This window comes from Dromiciops gliroides, chromosome 1 (assembly GCF_019393635.1).
Source record: "Dromiciops gliroides isolate mDroGli1 chromosome 1, mDroGli1.pri, whole genome shotgun sequence".
Classification (NCBI taxonomy): domain Eukaryota; kingdom Metazoa; phylum Chordata; class Mammalia; order Microbiotheria; family Microbiotheriidae; genus Dromiciops; species Dromiciops gliroides.
Window position 1 is genome coordinate 231,837,196 of NC_057861.1, and position 21,455 is coordinate 231,858,650.

Consider the following 21,455-nt stretch of genomic DNA (forward strand, 5'->3'; position numbering starts at 1 on the left):
TAAGGTAGAAATTAAATTTGGAAGGAGAAAGAATACATTTCATTCAGAAAAGACTGTACCTTCCGGTTTCTAATATATCCACTATATATTGCTTCTTTATTTTTCTCCTTCTTTTCAAAATCCTCTTTAGAAAGTACAAGCTCATGAACATCTTGAGAATCTGAAGGTTTGCTAATCATCTGTTGAGAATTAAAGAAAATTCATTAATATCTTTTCACAAAAAAACAAATTTATATTTAAAATATTAAAAATTTGATAGCAAATCTTTAAGAATCTTTTTACTTACTCTGGCTGATTGTCCAACAAAGAAAACAGCTTGCTTGCCCCCAACACCAAAATATGAAATATCACTGTTTAAACTACGAGGCACTGGTAACGGACGGACATATCCTGAGTGATCACTAAAATAAGAGATTATATTAGTACTCTGCATCTTAAAAAATTCATTTATTGCTAAGCTATGAGTTATTATATTTTATATCTAATATTTCTAAAGCTGAAAAAAAGTTCTATCTGAAGACAGAGCTACGAGTCTAGGCATCATCTAGTCCAATACCCCACTGTCTTACCCTCTTGACTGCTTCCCCACTGTCTTTAGACTATTACAAATGAAATGTCATCTGTCCAGCTGTTTTTCTTTTTACTGTCCAGGAGGAAAATCTACAACTTCTCTTAGTAATGCTATATTATTGTCATGCATGGCTTATAAAATCAAGTACTTTTCTGGTTGCCTACCCTCTATTTAGAGGAAAGAGTTTATTAAAGCAACATTTCTTTGTATATGAAAAAATTATTAAGCTTCAGTTATCCTTTTTCTGAAAAAGAGTGCAGATGACCCATCTCTGGTAAGAAAGAATCTTTTCAGTGGTAACACCAAGCTTGTTATTAGCAAAAGAAACAGCTTATCACTTGCAAAAATAATCAACAAATAAAATTTTACTTATCCTCAATGATATCACTTTACTACAGAGTTTGGCGAACCAAGACAAGTGTCAAAAGTACCAAGAAGGGGCAGGTCGTGGCACAGTGGATAAAGCACCGGACCTGGATTCAGGAGGACCAGAGTTCAAATCTGACCTCAGAAACTTGACACTTACTAGCTGTGTGACCCTGGGCCAGTCACTTAACCCTCACTGCCCTGCAAAAAAACAAAAACAAAAACAAAAAGTACCAAGAAAACTGGAAGAGAAGAAAACAAAGTGATCCAAAACTGAGGAAAAACAAAAAGAAAATTAAAAATGGACCAGGGAGGGGCGGCTAGGTGGCGCAGTGGATAAAGCACCAGCCCTGGATTCAGGAGTACCTGAGTTCAAATCCGGCCTCAGACACTTGACACTTACTAGCTGTGTGACCCTGGGCAAGTCACTTAACCCCCATTGCCCCACCAAAAAACAAAAACAAAAACAAAAACGGACCAGGGTGATTCAAAATCAGATTCCTTAAGAGAGTGGAGAGGCGTGGGAAGAAAGGACAGGTGGAAACAGCATGGGAAAGGTGAGATATCAAAGCATTCCCGTTTTTTATTTACTACCAATTTGCCTTAATGTTCCTCTTGCAAGAGGTAAGTAACCTCAGACACTTGCTAGTGTGTGATCAATTCCTATGTAAGTCACTTCACCTGTCTGGCTCAGTTTCTTCAACTATAAAATGGGACTAATTACAGTTCCTCACATGTGGGGGCAGCTAAGTGGCACAGTGGATAAAGCACCAGCCCCAGATTCAGGAGGGCCTGAGCTCAAATTCCGCCTCAGACACTTGACACTTACTAGCTGTGTGACCCTTTTAACCCCCATTGCCCCACACAAAAATAAATAAATAAAGCAAAATTTAAAAAATAAATAAATGAGTGGATGAATGAGTAAGTAAATAAATAAGCAAATGAATGAATAATAAATAAATAAGAAGGGTGGGAGAGGAAAGCAGTTCCTCACACATAGTAGGCACTTAAGAAAAAATGCTTGTTTCCTAACTTCCTAGTTCTACAAGACAATACTATCTCACACAGATCTCCATATACTTCATCACTCAAATGAAGATAAAAAGATTCTCAAGAATTAAATCTTTTATCTGAACTAGTTTTACATCTGGTGGCTAAAATTTTAAGATGGCCTTCAAATCTTGGCAATCCTAATAAGACTTAAAATAGGAAAAACAGACATGAAGAATGACAAAATCAGACATTTAATTAAAATAGTACTCATGAAAAATATTGAGATTTCAAAACTCTTCAACCTCATTTCTACTTGCACCTATTCAAATTCCTAATCAAATATTGCAGTTGGAAAAAACATAAGCATCCATTCTAGTTCAATCCATTCCTGAGAAAGAATCCATACTACACAACAAACCCAATAAATGGCCATCCAGTGTCTGCTGGAAGACCTCCAATGAATGCTACCTTCCAAGGTGGTCCACTCCACTTTTGAGGGGGATGATTATGATTAATGAGAGGTGACAGTGGTGTAAAAAAAAGCATCTATAAAAACATTTTTAAAGATAACAAAATAAAATAAAATGGTTAAGATTCACATAGGATGATAACACCTGGAAGGGTTTTTATTAGCTCCACTGGAGGAAATCCTAACAAGTTAAATGACAGATCTGTCAAAGTATGAGTGTTCAATTCTATTCAATTCAAATTCAAAGTATTCAATTCCAACACTTATTTTCTGCCTACCATAAGCTACTAGGTAAGTACTATCATTTTTTTGCCAGACTTTGAGGCAACTGTTAATGTGAGTACTCCTAATAATAAAGAAGACAACCCATCTATATCTTTTCATCCTAGGTGACTCTTATCTATATTCTCCAATGAATCCTCCCTCTAACAGGTTGGGGGCCTTCTACTTGTTTTCCTAACATTGCAGGGAAACCAAGAGTATGGTTACCACAGGTTATCCTCATTTCTGTCACATGACAGAACCCCACCTTATTTTCTGGTCATACCTTTCTCTGATGACATCCTTACTAACCTTTTATCTAACCACAGAATAAGTCCATCTTGGTAAAAAAACAAAAAAAAACAAAAACAAAAAACTGTGACAGTGAGCCTGGCCCAGAGTAGAACGGGAAAATTTGGCTGTTCTGCCTTTGGCAAATTGTATGATGATTTTAATGACTGCCAAAGCTCCTCAAAGAAAAAAAGCACATCTTTTTAACAACATTCTTCTAGCTGCATAGATAGCTACAAATCACAGAATGCCACCAGTCTACAAATAATTAAACTTTAAGTCACCCAAAGGGCAATGGAGAGTCACATATTAGTGTGAGCAAGTTGCAACACTACCTGCCAAGAATAGCACAAGAAAAGCAGCATAAAAAGAATATGTTGCATTCTAAATAAGAGGAACCCAATGATCTCTTCCCTTGACAAACTCAGACCTCTCACAGCCTAGGGAGCATGTAGTTATACCAAACAATAAAAGGAGATGCCCAAGATAGCTCAAAAGGCAAGTTAATAAAAATATTTAATGCCTTTAACTCTTGGCTACTCCAGGGATACCAAATAGAGAATCTTACATCTCTAATAGTTTGATAGCATTGCACTTGCCTTTGCTTTACATTCATAACATTTAGATTACTTTTTGTCAAATTATTTTACAGCAAGTCCATTAACCATTATTTTTAAATAATGTAAACACTTTATACTGCAAAATGAGGCCCCAAAGCCAATGCCAAGCAAAATTAATACTGATTATCTCCTGTAAGGAAGAAAAAGATATTTCAATAGCTTCTCTAATTGTTCTCCATATCTCCAATTTATTCCTGCTCCAATCCAGGCTTCATGTTGCTACATAATATTCCTAACATACAACTTATTTTATTCCTTCACTCAAAATTATTTAGTGGCTCCCCATTACTAAATGAATAATCTCTTTATCTAGTCATTCAAGACACTTCACAATATGGCTCCAAACTTATCTATATTACTTTCCCCTTTATATACTGTACTGTCACAAGCAGAATGAACCTGGTCTTATTCTCTGAACACTTCTCCATGTCTCTGCTTACACCATTCTTTTGAGGCTAAGATGGATGGATAATTCCTCAACCTCTCTTTCTTTTGATATACTTCTCTATGCTTTTTGACATGTCTTTCTTTAAAGTCTACCTCGGGGGCAGCTAGGTGGCACAGTGGATAAAGCACCGGCCCTGGAGTCAGGAGTACCTGAGTTCAAATTCGGCCTCAGACACTTACTAGCTGTGTGACCCTGGGCAAGTCACTTAACCCCCATTGCCCCGCGGAAAAAAAAAAAAGTATATTAAAGTCTACCTCAAGCTGTTATAATTCTATGAGCTCTTGTCCAATCTCCCTCGATGAAAGTGATCACACCTGAAATTTTTCATATCACTTTTCTTAAGCTATTCTTTTACTTATACATTCTCCTTTATATCAGTTATTTATGTAATATCTTCCTTCATATCCCCCACCCCTAATGAATATATAATGTCAGATCTGTGAGGGTCTGTATCATATCTATTATTGTAAACCTATGACAAGGCCTTGAACATAATAAACATCTAATAGCTGATTAAGTAGAAACCAAATGAAACCAACACTAACTTCAATCTATAACTCTCCTTTAACACAATTATTTCCTATTTAAGACACAGAAGTATGCTTTCACTTGAGGTATCAAGGCTAGTCCTCCATACCCAAGCTTAAAAACCTAAAGATATTCTCAGTTCATACACCATCAGAAATTGCAGGAAGTACTTGACACTATTCAAGAACAGACTTTCCCTTTGACTTCATCTGTTACCCGTTTTTCTGACTCATTTTGTCCTTATAGCTTATTTCAGACTATGGATTTCAAGGCTTCCTTCCCATCAACAGCTTTACTACAATTACTTGTCAGACTTTGTTAAAAAACGTACCATGTACTTTATCCTCTATTTGAATGGGCTCACATTCCCTTTGACCTTTTGTTGTAACCTCTTCCCGTCCCACTTATTGGCCGCATTGGCCTGAACTTGACTCACTGTACTATAACAACAAAACCTCAGATAGCAGCAGAGGGGAGGACTCAAATTCAAGTCTAGAGCTTTCACAGGATGAGGACACACAGAACACTCCAACTTTGCAAACCAATATAACCCCTAATAATACACTATGAAAGTACCATTAAATGTCTCCACATGTTTTAATTTTAATAATATTTTTTCTCAATAGTTCATGCTGTAGTGAACCAGAGGCATTTAAGAAGTACACAGATGTAATATGATTCCAAGAGTTCTTCATTTGACTTGTTGTAATGATCTAAGAAGGAATTAAGTCCTAAGAAAAACTATGCAACCACCATTCTAGAATGATGAATCTATCTTCCTTCTCAACAATTTTTTACTCAAAACATATTATGGAACAGTGGAAAGAGCAATGGATTTATAACTTAAAAGGCCTGAGTCAAAATCCCAGCTTTGAAATGGACTATACAACAATTAAGTCACTTGACCTCAGACTGCTCAACTGAAAAATGAGGGACTTGGACTAGATGATATCTAATATATATATATATATATATATAATCCCATTATACTATGGGAAGTCAGTGAGATAGGAGGTATTAATATAACTTTGAAATTTTAAGATTTTTGCCATAGGGGGCAGCTAGGTGGCGCAGTGGATAAACCACTGGCCCTGGATTCAGGAGTACTTGAGTTCAAATCCGGCCTCAGACACTTGACACTTACTAGCTGTGTGATCCTGGGCAAGTCACTTAACCCCCATTGCCCCGCAAAAAAAAAACCAACAAGATTTTTTGCCATAAAACTGAAATTCTAATGGGAAACATTTTCATATCAAACATAGCTACACCAATATATACAGTTTCTAAATTTAGGCCCTCTGTTCATAACTACGTATGTATCAAACCCTAGATAATTTCCACAACTTGATTTATATATCTAAATTCATGGCTTCAATGTTTTATCTTCAAGAACACAATTTCCCACAAAAATAGTGAATAAGGCTAACCTTTCAAAGTCACCTTTTCTTGTAAACTTTGACAACCTATATACAGCCCAGTTGTTAAGCTGCTTAGAGGTCATTCCTCTTCCATTATCAATCACTGCAACTGCAGGTTTTCCTTGTGATTCATCGAAAAGCTATGAAAAAATAGTATGTTCAAAAAGAAAAGAATTATGAATACATGCAAAATTAAATCGCATACAAATCCAATTAAGTCTAGACAATGATCTTACCAATTTGATGTGAATACTTCGAATACCAGTATTACGTGAAGTAGCGGAGAGTGAGTTGTCAATCAATTCTGCAAGGGCAAATGCTAAAAAAATTAAGAAAACAATTATAGCACCACTTTTCAACTCCAATATGTATTTAAATAAACACTACAAAAAAACTTGAAATGAGAACTTCTAGCTTTTAACTTTAAAGCTTTAAAAGACAATTTGGGGCAGATTCAATACTGTAATTCCAATTATCTCCCTCTAAAACTTATTTTAAAAGGTGAAAATTATCATGCATGTTTCTAAGTATTCTGATTATGTTAGGAATATATTGAACTCCATGAAAAATACTTATTAATAACAATGTAACTTAAAATATTTAGAAGTATCTTAAACCATTCTCCCCCAAAACCAATTTAAATATGATACTGATTCTTAGACATAAATTTCTCAATCATGGCATGATCACCATGATAAAAAAATAATTATGACATCATTTAGCTATTTAGCCAGGGCCTAAGACAAGCATGATCCCCCACCCTCACCACACCAAAGAAAGGTTTAAAATTCTAAGCAAATCATTAAAAGAACTGATATATAGAAATGTAGATACTTAAATAATGATTATTTATGATGAATATAGAATTCTTCAGGAGCCCATGATTCAAAGAAACCTAATCTTTCTTTTTGTGCTAAGAATCAGTGGCTTCCTATCAGATATTCTACCCTTAAGGAGTTGACTTCATACTGAAGAACTTGGTATATGAAAATCAAGAGTTTTTGTATTATTATGGTCCAGAAAATAAAATATCAACTAATTACTAAGTGACTAACTGCAAAGAGAATTCCATAGGACTGAAGGAAACATGGTACACTACAAGGAACACTAGCACTGGAGTCAGAAAGCGTGTGTTAGAATGTAGGCTCTACCATTTACTATCTCTGTGTTAATCTTGGGCAAGTCACAATCTCTTTGGGTCTTGATTACTTATCTGTAAAATGAGAAACTAAAGCAACAAAAGTGAAAATAGTATGCTTCAATCTGCATTCAGACTCCATAGTTCTTTTTCTGAATGTTTAGACCATTTTCCAGATGTATATGTGTATCATATTAGGTGTTAGAGGGCAGGAGGCTGGATCATAGAATCACAGATTTAAAACCAGAAGGGTCCTTAGGAACTGTCCAGATAGTTCATACTTCTAAAAACTTCACATTTCCAAAACTGTATGCAATAATGCACTGGTTCATGAAGAAGGTACAGAATAATAGTTTCATTAAGTGGGCTCACAAGGCTATTATGACAAACAACAAATTTTGATTTGTTTGTTGAATTTTGAAAAGTTTTGCAAACCTTACTTAATACACATACACACATCATTATGACATCAAAAAGCTTGTTCCATGTGTTAGAAAATGTGTTAGAAAAATATACAGAAAATAGCATGTTTGGAAACTTCATAAGTATTAGCTAATGAAATTAATTTCTTTTAAAAAAATTATTATTAACACATCATATTGGCAAAAATGCTAACTCCAAAAAAAAGTAAATGTTGAAAGAACTGTAGGAAGACAGGAACATTAATGCATTGCTGGTAGAGATATGAAATGGTAGAATTATTTAGGAAAATAATGTCACTAACATAAAAGTCACCAAACTATAGCAGCACTTTATACTGTAGTCTCCACCCCCAATTTTGTTTTAAACCACTGCATTGATATAGTGAAAACATTATTGGGGGGGGAGTGTTTGTGTCTGTCTGCCTGTCTATTAGCAATGTATATATACACTGTCTTCTCTTCCTTTAAATCTTCATACTAAACATAAAGGATCTCAGCAAATTTCCCTGTTGCACATTCTCACATAATTAAACAAGTATAATAACGATCATGGGCATTATCTAAAATTGGTAATACTTTAAACATGATCTGTTGTCCTTACAATATTTTTCAACAGCTGGGCTAAAATGAATTGATAACCAGTCTTTGAAACCTGTTTTAGTCACCCATGCTTTCTTAATAGACCACAAAAGAATTGGAAGCAATCAACAGTTGTGCCTATCGAGCACAAGTTTCCAGACTGATAAACAAGCATTCGTTTTAACTGAAAATCTCCTTGTACATTAACCCCACAATAAATGTGCTAGCTGATACTCAAACACTTTAAATTCAGGCTGAACTTTTTTCTTTCTTAGAAATAAAAATTCTGGAAAGCATCCTTTTTCACAACTAAGTAGATGCCTGAGGTTAAGTGTTTGGTGGTTTTGTTTCTTTTATTTAGTTGCAGGCTCCTTTCTTAGATTTTTGTCTTCTGTGAATATATAGTCTATAGATATCTTCTATCATAGTTCATTCTACACTGTAGCTACTCTTTATAGTTATTTAAGTTGGTGAAAAGTTGTATGCAGTTGTAGTGTCTCCTGTCCCCACTATCATCCCTTTGTATTGGATTTTTAAGAGTCCAGAGACACTATTAAGTCCTTTCTCCCCACATCTAGTATCTGTTAATTTTAAAAACCCAAATCTAGGTATACATTTATCTCAACTGAATTTGTCTTCCTTTGCTAAGGTTTAATTTCCTAGCCCATCCACATTTATAAGGATCCAGATTGAGGAATGGCTAAATTAAGTGTGGCACACAAGTGTAATAAATATTACTATACCATGAGAAACAACAAATGAGTATGGAAAAGCATGGGAAAAAAAAGAAAGTGATGGAAATTAAACAATATACAGTGACAACAATATAAATGGAAACCCAAAAAAAGTAAAATAAATGCTTCAAAATTAATAAACAATTCATTTAGCCCCAAAGAAGAAATATGAGAAGGTAGCTCAACACAATTCTTTGCATTAGTGTGAAACTATAGGTGTAGAACACTGCATATAATGCTAGACTTTAATATGTAGGTTAGTTTGGCCAAAAATTATTTTTCCCCTCATAAGCATAAAGGGTTTAGCTTTCTGGGGAGAAGAGGGAAGAAAGATACACTGGGAAAGATAAGTGATGTAAAACAAATGATGTCAAAAATTTATTTTACAAATATACAAAGATAAAAATAAAGTCAATAGGAATCAATGTTAACTCTTTAACTTGGATTTTTAAAAATTAACTTTACATGGAGAAGCTGTGGGAAAATTGTAACACTAATCCATTGTTGGTGGAGCTGTGAACTGATCCAATCATTCTGGAGAGCAATTTGGAATTATGCCCAAAGGACGATAAAGCTGTGCATACCCTTTGACCCAGCAATACCACTTTTGGGTCTTTTTCCCAAAGAGACCATGGAAGGGGGAAAGGGACCCACATGTACAAAAATATTTATAGCTGCTCTTTACATGGTGGCAAAGAATTGGAAGTTGAGGGGGTGCCCATCAATTGGGGAATGGCTGGACAAGTTGTGGTATATGAATACAATGGAATACTACTGTGCTATAAGAAACGATGAGCAGGAGGAGTTCAGAGAAACCTGGAGGGTCTTGCGCGGGCTGATGATGAGTGAGATGAGCAGAACTAGAAGAACATTGTACACAGTAACATCAACATTGAGTGTTGATCTACTGTGATGGACTATATTCTTCTCACCAATGCAATGGTACAGAAGAGTTCCAGGGAACTCATGATAGAAGAGGATCTCCAAATCCAAGAAAAAAAAAGAAAGAAAGAACTGTGGAGTATAGATGCTGATTGAACCATATTATTTCTTTTGTTTTGGGTGCTGTTGTTTTTTTTTCTATTTTGAGGTTTTGCATCACTGCTCTGATTCTTTCTCTTGTAACAGGATTAATGCAGAAATAGGATTAATGTTATTATGTGTATATATATGTGTGTGTATATATATATCTATATGTATATGTATAGATATATATAGATATAACCTATATCAGATTACCTGCTGTCTAGGGGAGGGGGGAGGGAGGGGAGGGAGGGAGGGAGAAAAATCTGAAATTGTAAAGCATGTATAAACAAAAGTTGAGAACTATCTTTACATGTAACAGAAAAAATAAAATATCTCAAAAAAAAAATAAAATAAAAAAAAAAAATAAAGGGGAGAAGCTAAAAAAAAAAAATAAAAAAAATAAAAAAAAAAAAAATAAATAAAGAAGAGTTCCAGGGAACTCGTGATGGAAGAGGATCTCCAAATCCAGGAAAAAAAAAAAAAAGAACTGTGGAGTATAGATGCTAAATGAACCATACTATTTCTTTTGTTTTTGATGCTGTTGTTTTTTTTCTATTTTGAGGTTTTCCATCATTGCTGTTTTTTTTCTCTTATAACATGACTAATGCAGAAATAGGATTAATGTTATTATGTGTGTGTGTGTGTATGTATATATATATATATATATATATATATATATAACCTATATCAGATTACCTGCTGTCTAGGGGAGGGGGGAGGGAGGGGAGGGAGGGAGAAAAATCTGAAACTGTAAAGCTTGTATAAACAAAGGTTGAGAACTATCTTTACATGTAACGGGAAAAAAATAAAATACTTTATTAATTAAAAAAAAATTAACTTTACAGTCCAAGATAAGGAAAAATCACAGCTAAAAAGCAATTAAAATGAAAAGTACTTGAAGATTTTAGTATACTACAATCAATATAAGTCAAAGTAAAATGGCAATTAAGAAAAGTTGAGTAATCTTCATTGTGCTAAGAAGCACAATTTCCAGGAACCAGAACCTGGTCAAATCACATCTGGAACACTGTGTTCAATTCTAGGCACCACATGTTAGGAAGGAAATTGGCAAGCTAGAAAGAACCTAGAGGAGGGTTATTTGGATAGTGAAGCAAAGGGTCTTAAATTCATGCCTCATGGGGCAGCTAGGTGGCACAATGGATAGAGCACTGGCCCTGGAGCCAGGAGGACCTGAGTTCAAACCTGGCCTCAGACACTTACTAGCTGTGTGGCCCTGGGCAAGTCACTTAACCCTCAATGCCTCACCAAAAGAAAAAAAAATTAGATTTTTTAAAAGGGGGCATAGAATGGACATTATGCTTGTCTTCAAATTGATGGATAGCTGAATAAAGTATTAATATAAAGAACATTATAATTCAACTAAAATTATGAAAATAGGAATATGAAGAAATATAAAGCAATGAAAGCATAATCATAATGGCAAAGCATCATAGCTAGATGAATAAATATATGCACAAATACAGAAATTAACTAGGCAAGCTATAAGACAAATAATAAATGCCCTCTGTTCAAATTATTTAAGATAATTTAAATACAAATCATAAAACTATTGAGTACATTAATTTTTTTAAAATAACATCAGATGTCTTATAGCATGACTGATGCAGAAATATGTTTACTGTTGTTATGTATGTGCGTGTGCGTGTACGTGTATGTGTATATGCATATGCATATGTATATGTATATGTATATGTATATGTATATGTATATGTATATGTATATAAAACACCTATATCAGATTGCCTGCTGTCTGGGGAAGGGGGGGAGGGAGGGAGAAAAATTTGAAAGTGGAAATCTTATGTAAATAAATGCTGAAAGTTATCTTTACATGTAACTGGAAAATAATAAAATACTTTTATTAAAAAAAATAACACCATCAGATGGAAAGGCAATTTGTAGAAACTGAAGGAGTGGCAGCAGGTAGAATAGAAGTTATAGGAAAGAAAAAGGTAGAAATAACCAAATAGAATCCCATGAGGAATAAACTAGAATACTTACGTAAAGGATTTTGTCCTTCACTAGCATAATATTCATACATGCCACTTTTAACCAATGTGTCATAGTGCGGTAGGAAGTCAATTCGTTCCTTTGTTGCAGAAAGCAGTAATTGATTGACTGACTGAAGTAAATACAGAGTGACCCCATCTTGAACATTTTCATCTATAACCAAGAAACAAAATTTGAAATGCATAGCTAGCATCTATAAAAACCTGGCTAAAATTGAACACTTTTTAACAACTATGAAATGTCTTTAAAAAGCAATACATGGGGTAGCTAGGTGGTACAGTGGATAGAGCACTAGCCCTGGATTCAGGAGGACCTGAGTTCAAATCCAGCCTCAGACCCTTGACACTTACTAGCTGTGTGACCTTGGGCAAGTCACTTAACCCTCACTGCCCTGCAAAAAAACAAAAACAAAAAAAGCAATACACAAGGAGCAGCTAGGTGGCGAGGCGCCATGAATAAAGCACTGGCCCTAGAATCAGAAGGACCTGAGTTCAAATTTGAACTCAGGCACTTGAGTCACTCAACCCTCATTGCCCAGCAAAATAACAAAAAGCAATACACAAAGATTTTAGAATAAAATCAGAATATACTTTTATGCCAGAATTTAATTACCTGTGAAAGACTAAAGTTAAGCTTTAAATTCTTTTATTCATTCACTGAACATAACTACCCAATGTGTACAAAATACTGGGATACATGCTAGGGTCTTAAAACTTTGTAGCCAAAACTACTTATATTAATTTTTTTTAATTCTGGCTTTTTAAAACCATGACAAAAACAAGGGATAAAGTAAAATTTGGGGACAAAGGCAATATTCACATCATAAAAGCCCAATCACTATATATTTATCACTATGTAATGCATAATTTTATTGCTTTTTCATATAGAAGCATAAACAACTTAAGAACATTACTTACTGAAGTTATCATCAGTAATTTCTTTTCTATTCGTTGTTGTAATTACAAACTTCTCTCCAGATGAAATTCCAAGTGCCTAGCAAAAAGGGTAAACAATCCACTGTTATATATAGTAAATGATAAATTTAAATTCATGAAAGAATAAAGTATTGAACAATTACCATACTTACTTGAGCTCTATTTATAAAAAGCAATCTTACTTGTGCAAATTGAGCTTTTGTAAAATAACATGAGAGATCTATGCTTTGTGTGTCTTGGTGACTATTATGAGATTGATTATATGGCCTTCAGAATTAAGCATTCAGCAGCAACTAGCACGTGAAGCAGTCTTTCTCTGAAAGACAATCTTATGTCAGCTTTTGTAATAAGCATGATGTTTGTTAAGTATTACTTCAAGTCAGCAAAAAGGAGTGACCATTATTCAAATACTAAATTTTATTTAACATTAAACACGTGCAAAGAAAACCTATGGGGTGCTAAAAGAAACTTCACGAGAAGTAATTTTAGCACAAGAATTTTTGACAAAAGGAGTGGGGGGGGTGAAGTCTGAAAATGTCAAGTTCTAATCTAAACTGCTGTTTATCTACCTACATGACTTTGCAAAAGTAACTTACATTTTTGGGGGGCAGCTAGGTGGTACAGTGGATAAAGCACTGGCCCTAGATTCAGGAGTACCTGAGTTCAAATCCAGTCTCAGACACTCGACACATACTAGCTATGTGACCCTGAGCAAGTCACTTAACCCTCATTGCCCAGCCTCCCCCCTCCCCAAAAAAGTAACTTACATTCTTTGGACCATTTTGTTCATCTCTAAACTATGGGGGTTGAACAAAAAAATGATGTCTAAATGCTCTTCGTGTTCTAAATATATTAACATGTAAAATCTCTAATGTGGATATATTTTAATGATATACAAAATAGTCCTCCATCTTAGAACATTTGAAAATGTTAACTATTCAAAGATTTGCTTCAAATGGATACATGATTCAAATAGATGTGAAAATGAATTAAATTCAAAAAACCTGTTCTGAAACAAAAACTTGACAACATGAGAAGTTTAAAACACAAATTTTTAATGATGAATAGAAACCTCAGACAGACTAAAGGTTTGTTATTTTTCAAGGAAAGCAGGACAAAATTAACACATTTCTGTAGAAAAGAATGAGTTAGGAAATATGTCATTTCTGGCATTCCCCAGAAACAAAGTATGGCACAAAAACTTCAACATGCCTATCTCCCCCTAAGACCCAAGGGATTGTATATGTCAAGATACAATATGTTATCTTTACGTCATATTAATTGTTTGTAAGTTGAAGAATTCATTTCATTTAGACAATCAGATCCAAAATTCAGAAATTCTGGACTATATGAAATGTTCCCTAAAACGTAGGTAAAATGGGACTCAATAATTAGTCTCTTCAATAAAACAACATTCCAGTTGACAGTGTTCTTAATGGCCAACAATATTTGACCAAAAATGTTAGCTACCTACCTCATTCACCTTATTCAATCAAATCTATCTATGGAGTTCTTTTGACTATTGGAAAAATCAAGGCCATGTCCAAAGTAAAAATGATCTGCTTTGATTCTATATATTTAAAAAAAAAATATGCTATAAGTTCTGAAGGCAATTATAAAACTAGTTCCAATAATAATATTGCGGAAGAAGCAAATAGAATTGAGGGCAGCTAGGTGGCGCAGTGGATAGAGCACTGGCCCTGGAGTCAGGAGTACCTGAATTCAAATCCAGCCTCAGACACTTAACACTTACTAGCTGTGTGAACCTGGGCAAGTCACTTAACCCCAATTGCCTAAAAAACAAAAAAAAAGAAGTAAATAGAATTAATAGCCATCTCTATACCATGGCATATGCACTCCAGGCATTTTCTCTATCCTCCTACTAGAACCCTAGACTCTGCCCTAGCACTAGACTCAAGTGACTTTATACCTTATCTTGTCCTGAACCAGGCCTTCATATCACTTTCCAGCCTTTTCCAAACCCATTGCCATGCATGCTCCTCCCACAAAAGTAATTTCTGCTTTCTAGCTCCTCCTTATTATTGTCTTCTAGTCATACAATGTAAGCTGTTAGAAGGCTTAGGGCTGTCTTGCTTGCTCGAATGTATATTCCCTGAGCTTAAACACAGAGCTAGCAAATAGTAAGGAATTAATAAATGCCTTATCATTTGTTTCTAAGGTGACTACATTAAAACGGAAACATTCATTTGGACGTTTAAATTCTGAAGTGCCTACTAGTTTCAGTTTCAATTCTTTAAACTTCCAATGCATGTTAAATTGCCCTATGAAGCTGAAGACAGTGCTGATGATGACCAGCTGAATGAATGTTGGTATGGTTGAGCAAACCAATTTAAGCAGATTTGCAATAAATGGTCCTATTTTACACACAGCAGAAGCCTACTACTATCAACTACTTCAATATTTCAAGGATCAGTGATTTTAATGCTGTGATTATACACCTTCCATCAAGGAAAATCACAGCTCCTCTGTTTTATTAAGGGTTTAAGGGGAGCCAAGATGGTGGAGGAAAGGCAGTGAGCTCCGGAACTCATGACACGATCGCTCCAAAATACATCCAAATAACGCCATAGGAAAATGCCCGGTGCAGCTCAGAGAAGAATGTGCTGAAATCATCTTCTAACCAAGAATGGATTGGAAGGTCAGAAGGAGGAAGCTGCTGTGCTAATACAGGAGTGGAGCCCAACCCCCCAAAGTCACCATGACACAGATCCAGTCCCAGGAAGGCCTCACCAGAGAAGGAGACCCCCAGAGCCTCTGAATCAGCTGAAGCGCAAGTGTAGTCTGGGACTAAGCTCAAAGTCTGGTAAGTGGGCTGAGCCCTGAGTAGGGGGGAAACTAGAGGGGTCTATGCTGGTGCTAAGGCAGAACTTGGATTTTACACCCCTGCTGAGAACCAGGAGGTAGGCATCAAATATAAAATCCTTCATTTGGTTTTAAAGACCTTCATAACCTGGACCCTTCCTACCTTTCAAGTTTTCTTACACCATACTACTTTGGCACCCCATCCCCATGTATATGATCGATTGACATTGGCCTTACTATTCCTCCCACAAAAAAATGCCTTCATCTCTAAGGCATTTTCACTCACTGTCCTCTATGCTTGGAATCCTGTCTGTCCTCATCTCTGCCTCTTGGCTTCCCTGAAATCCCTCCTATTCACAAAAAGCCTTTCCTGATTCCCCCTTAATTCAATGACTTCCCATCTTAGATTATCTTCAATTTATCCTGTCTATATCCTTGCATATCACTACAGTATTTGCATGTTTTCTCCCTATATGAGTTTATTAGTTTATGGTTCCTCAAGGGCAGTGGGCTATTTTTGCCTGTCTTTATATCCTCAGAAGCTAGCACAGTGCCTGGCATTAGAGCAGGTGCTTTAATAAGCTTTATATTATTATAATTTAATAAGTTTAATAAACTGAAGTAAAAGTACACTGAGCAGCTAAGTCTTTACAAAAACTAACTTCAACTTATACTGACACAAGTAGCATATTTACCAAGCAAAAGGATCAGAAAGTGCTAGAAAAATTTTATACTTAAAGTAACTAGAGAGCATACAAAATATTTCGATGTCTTCTACCTACTAAAACACATACAGGAATTATATGAATAAAACTGAAAAAAAAAACACTCTACAAAAAAATAGACCTAACTAATAAGAATAATATTCACTGTTTCACAAATAGGCTGAACCAATATAATAAAAATGACAATACTATCAAAAATAATTTACTTATGGGGCAGCTAGGTGGTACAGTGGATAGAGCACTGGCCCTAGAGTCAGGAGTACCTGAGTTCAAATACGGCCTCAGACACTTAACACTTACTAGCTGCGTGACCCTGGGCAAGTTACTTAACCCCAATTGCCTCATTAAAAAAATATAAAAAGAAAAAAAGTAATTTATTTATTAAGTGCCATGACTAGAAAAAATAATAAAATTAACCTAGAGAAAAAAAAGATCAGGAAATCTCAAAAGAGATAGTAAAAAAGTAGGAATGAAGGAAGCTTAACAGTAATAGATAATCAAATATATTTCAAAGAGTAATCATCAAAATGATTTGGTACTAGTTAAGAAATAGGGAGGTCTCAGTGGAAGGGATTAGGTACACAACATATAGAAGAAAATAAACACAGTAGCCTGATATTTGATAAACCCAAAGACTATAACTCACTATTTGACAAAAAGTGCTGGGAAAACTGGCAAGTATGTGTGACAAAAATGAAATCTAGATCAATATTTCACCCTGGATAGCAAAAATAAGCTCTAAATTAGTACTGGTTTTGATATGAAGAGTGACAACATTTATAAATTAGAGGAGCAGGGAAGAAATTACCTTTCAGATCTATGGATAAGGGATGAGTTCCTGATCAAACAAGGAATACAACAGATGAAATGGACAATGTTGATTACATCAAATTAAAAAGGTCTTAAACACAAATCTAATGCAAAGGAGATACTGAGGGGAGAAAAAATCTTTGCAAAAAGTTTCTCTGATAAATGTCTCTTTTCCAAGACAGTTAAGGACCTGATTCAAATTTGTAAGAATAAGAGCCATTCCCCAATTGATAAATGGTCAAAGGATAGGAACAGAAGTTCTCAATGAAAGCAATCCATGCAATCAATATCCAAGCAACCAAATCACTAATACTTAGAGAAATGCAAATTAAACCAACCCAAAGTTCTACCTCACACTTATCAGACTGGCAAAGATGACGAAAAAGAAGTTGGAGGGGCTGATGGAAAAGAGACACATTTTAATATGCTATTGATAGTTATATTCTTTATTATGGTAAAGACTACCATGGTGGATATATCACTTTTCTCATTCTTCCTTCCTTTTTATTTCTTCTGACTAGATTTACTACACTCCTGGTAAATATATTCTTACCAGCCCTTGTTAGATGCCTACCATTCCTATATTTTAAACTAAGATCCGAAAATTCAAATCTCATTTTTCAGAAACCATCTTTTAACCAAATGATCACTTAAGCTTTTGTCTTCAATGGTCAACTATAAAAAAACAAATACCTATGTCACTAAATGAAATCTATATCTATATCTATCTATATGTGTGTGTGTACACACACACACACAGAAGCAAAGGTGAGCCCTAACCCATATGAATCAAGAGATAGGTTTGAAGAATCTTACATAAAGCAGAAAAAGAACAAAGAGGGGCAGCTAGGTGGCGCAGTGGATAAAGCACTGGCCCTGGATTGAGGAGGACCCTAGTTCAAATTTGACCTAAGACACTTGACACTTACTAGCTGTGTGATCCTGGGCAAGTCACTTAACCCCCATTGCCCCGTAAAAAAAAAAAGAAGAAAAAAAAATAATATGGTGTAATAATTATGGAAAGGTAGGAAGAGTCCAGGTTATTAGGGCTTTAAAAACCAAGCAGAGTGGGAGCAGCTAGGTGGCACAGTGGATAAAGCACTGGCCCAGGATTCAGGAGGACCTGAGTTCAAATATGACCTCAGACACTTGACACCTACTAGCTGTGGTGACCCTGGGAAAGTCACTTAACCCTCACTGTCCTGCCCCCCCCCAAAAAAAAACCACAAGCAGAGGATTTTCTATTTGATCCTAGAGACAAGGTAGTCATGTTTAATGACTAGAGATGTTTTGATATATGATCAAACCAACACTTTAGGAAGTTCCTTTTGTGGAGTGGAGCAGAGTGGGGAAAGACTTGAGGCAGAGCACTATACTGTAGGAGTAAGACAATGAGCGGCCTGCATCAGGGTAGTGAATCAGCAGTATCTGAGAAGATAAAATGGCATATCTGAGAAATGTTAGGAAGGTAGAATCAACCTGACTTGGCAACAAATTGGAAAAGGGAGGATTGGGACTTGAGATATATAATGAGGAGTAAAGAATGACAGCTAATTTGAAAGGATGGTGGTGGTACCCCTGACACTTAATAGAAAAAAAAGTCAGGTAGACAGGAGAGTTTGGAGACAAATGAGAGTTTAGTTTTAGATTTACTAAGTTCAAGATGTTTATGCAATGTCCAATTTGAAATGTCCAAAAAGCAGCTGAAGATACAAGAATGATGGTTAGGTAAACAGAACTAAGAACTGGCAAAGATGATAATAGAAACCACAACAGCTAATGAGATCATCAAGTGAAATAGTTAAGAGGGAGAAGAGGACTCAAAACCTGTGGGATACGCAGCAGGTGCTATATGATGAAGATTCTGCAAAGACAACAGGTGGTAGAACCAGTAGAGAGCAGTTTCACAAAATCCTAAAGAAAACAACTGAGAGAAGGCGATTCAGAGTTAAAGAAAACATCCAAGAAAAGGGTGATTCAGAGTATCAAAAGCTGTGGAGATATCAAAAAGGATGAGGACTGAGAAAAAAACAATAGATTTCACAATTAAGACATTATTAGTACCTTTGGAAGGAATCATTCCAGTTACATGATTAAGTGAGAACCCAGACTTCAAAGAACTAAGAATGAGAGGAGGGGCAGCTAGGTGATGTAGTGGATAGAGCACCAGCCCTGGAGTCAGGAGTACCTGAGTTCAAATCCAGCCTCAGACACTTAACACTTACTAGCTGTGTGACCCTGGGCAAGTCACTTGACCCCAATTGCCTCACTAAAATTTTTTTTAAAATAATTTTTTAAAAGAGAGCGAGGAAAGAAAATGGAGTGATTGTAAACAGTCTTTTCAATGAATTTAGCCATAAAAGCAGAGAAGAGACATAGAACCAATAGCTATCAGGGAGAAAGACATGTTTGTAGAGAACAGGAAAGCAGTCAGAAAATAAAGAGAACTTGAAGATTTGTGAGAAAGTGGAGATTATAGAAAGAACAATTTCCTGGAGAAAATAAGATAAAACTAGATTAAATGATAAAATAAGATGAAACTGTTCCTGTGGAGGGATTTGCACTAATTAACCGGCATTTTAATTAACTGGGATACAGTGTCTGCCTGAACAGAGGGAACAAAGGCACATTTCAAGTGCAAACTCAGAAGCATTTATTGCACAAGTGGAGCATGGTGCAGAGAACAACAGAACCTACTCTACTGCTCAAACGTTTGGGGTTTTAGAGGGTGGTTTATATGGTTTTACAACAAAGGGAAGCAGGAGAACAGGAGAATTAGAGTACTCAGAATCAGAATGTTTGTGTGAGCTCTGCCCATTTGGGGCTGGTATGAACCAGTATGAGCTAGCTTTGTGGTTGCTGGCAAAGCAAAGGTGTTCTGGGTTCACCCAGTGGACACCACAAAGGACTACTGATATATCAAACTTTTTTTTTCTTGTTGGTGGGGCAATGAGGGTTAAGTGACTTGCCCAGGGTCACACAGCTAGTTGAGTATCAAGTGTCTGAGGCCAAATTTGAACTCAGGTCCTCCTGAATCCAGGGCCAGTGCTCTATCCACTGCGCCACCTAGCTGTCCCTTTGATATATCAAACTTGAGCAACACTCATTCCATCTCCTGACTGGCTGATTTTGATTCATTTGGATCATAAGGGAACTCAAGAAAACTAAGGTGATTAGTAAACTCATCATTCCATTTCCACAGCAAAGCTCTCAGCTCAAAGGGTATGGGAAGAAGGGGACTGACCCCACTTAGGAGGTTGGAGAAGGGATAAAAAGATTTGAAATAGCAGATATGATGAATGGGAGAATAAAATCAATTACAAAGCAATGCCTTGCTGTTTGGCCCAGGTAAGATTATATAATATAAACTTCTTATGTACTATATACAGTTTTGTGATTTTTTTTTCTACTTTCATTCAGCAACACGTGTATAGGAGCAAAGGTAGTGAATGATGAGAGTAATCCAAGGCTGGAGCTTGTCAGAGTAAGATTGGTGACATGATAAGGGGGCATTTGGGGGAAGAGGTAGAAAGAGAATTCAAGAGAAGAGGACATTGTAAAATTGAATTGGTTCACCAATGAGTTAAGATGGGGAAACAAGTTCAAGGATTATGGTTTGGGAAAGAACTGAGAGGTAAAGGGATTGGAGGTCATGCTAAGGATGAAGGAAGGAATTAGGGATCATAAGGCAGAAAGAAAGGTAGAATGCCAAAAGATTATGATCAAATAAAAGAATTTCATAAACACAGAAGTGAAACAATTGTAGGTGATGACAAGATGAAGGGTATGACCATGTGCAGCTGAGGTGCTGGGACATTGTAACTTTGATAAAGAGTATCAATATACATATCAAAGTCCCCTTGGTATGAGGGCAAGAGTTGGGAGGTATAAAAGATTGTAAGCTAAGCATTTAACCCACTGAGGAAGGAAGAAGAATATCCTACAGATGGCTACAAAAGCTTACCAAAGGGGCAGCTAGGTGGCACAGTGGTTAGAGCACCAGCCCTGGAGTCAGGAGTGCCTGAGTTCAAATCCAGCCTCAGACACTTAACACTTACTAGCTGTGTGACCCTGGGCAAGTCACTTAACCCCAATTGCCTCACTAAAAAATAAATAAATAAAAATTTAAAAAAAAAAAAAAGCTTACCAGAATCTTAAGTGGATGGATGATAAAATATAGAATGAATGAACTTCAAAGGAGAAGTTACTTACTTAGTGATAGAGGGAGAGTCTGGAAGTAACAAAAGGGAGCAAGAAATATTCAGACTCC

General features: G+C 35.8%; 1 protein-coding gene across 2 annotated transcripts in view; it reads right to left on the reverse strand.

The window, feature by feature from the left end:
* Positions 1 to 21,455, reverse strand: part of SMCHD1 (structural maintenance of chromosomes flexible hinge domain containing 1) — a 175,891-nt gene that overhangs the window by 137,678 nt on the left and 16,758 nt on the right. For both annotated transcript variants that reach the window (XM_043963441.1, XM_043963450.1), the window contains exons 2-7: positions 12,810 to 12,885; positions 11,884 to 12,045; positions 6,202 to 6,284; positions 5,975 to 6,105; positions 287 to 401; positions 60 to 179 (exon numbers count right to left, since the gene is read on the reverse strand). In XM_043963441.1, coding sequence (XP_043819376.1) covers positions 60 to 179; positions 287 to 401; positions 5,975 to 6,105; positions 6,202 to 6,284; positions 11,884 to 12,045; positions 12,810 to 12,885 — 687 coding nt within the window. The remainder of the gene's footprint in view (positions 1 to 59; positions 180 to 286; positions 402 to 5,974; positions 6,106 to 6,201; positions 6,285 to 11,883; positions 12,046 to 12,809; positions 12,886 to 21,455) is intronic.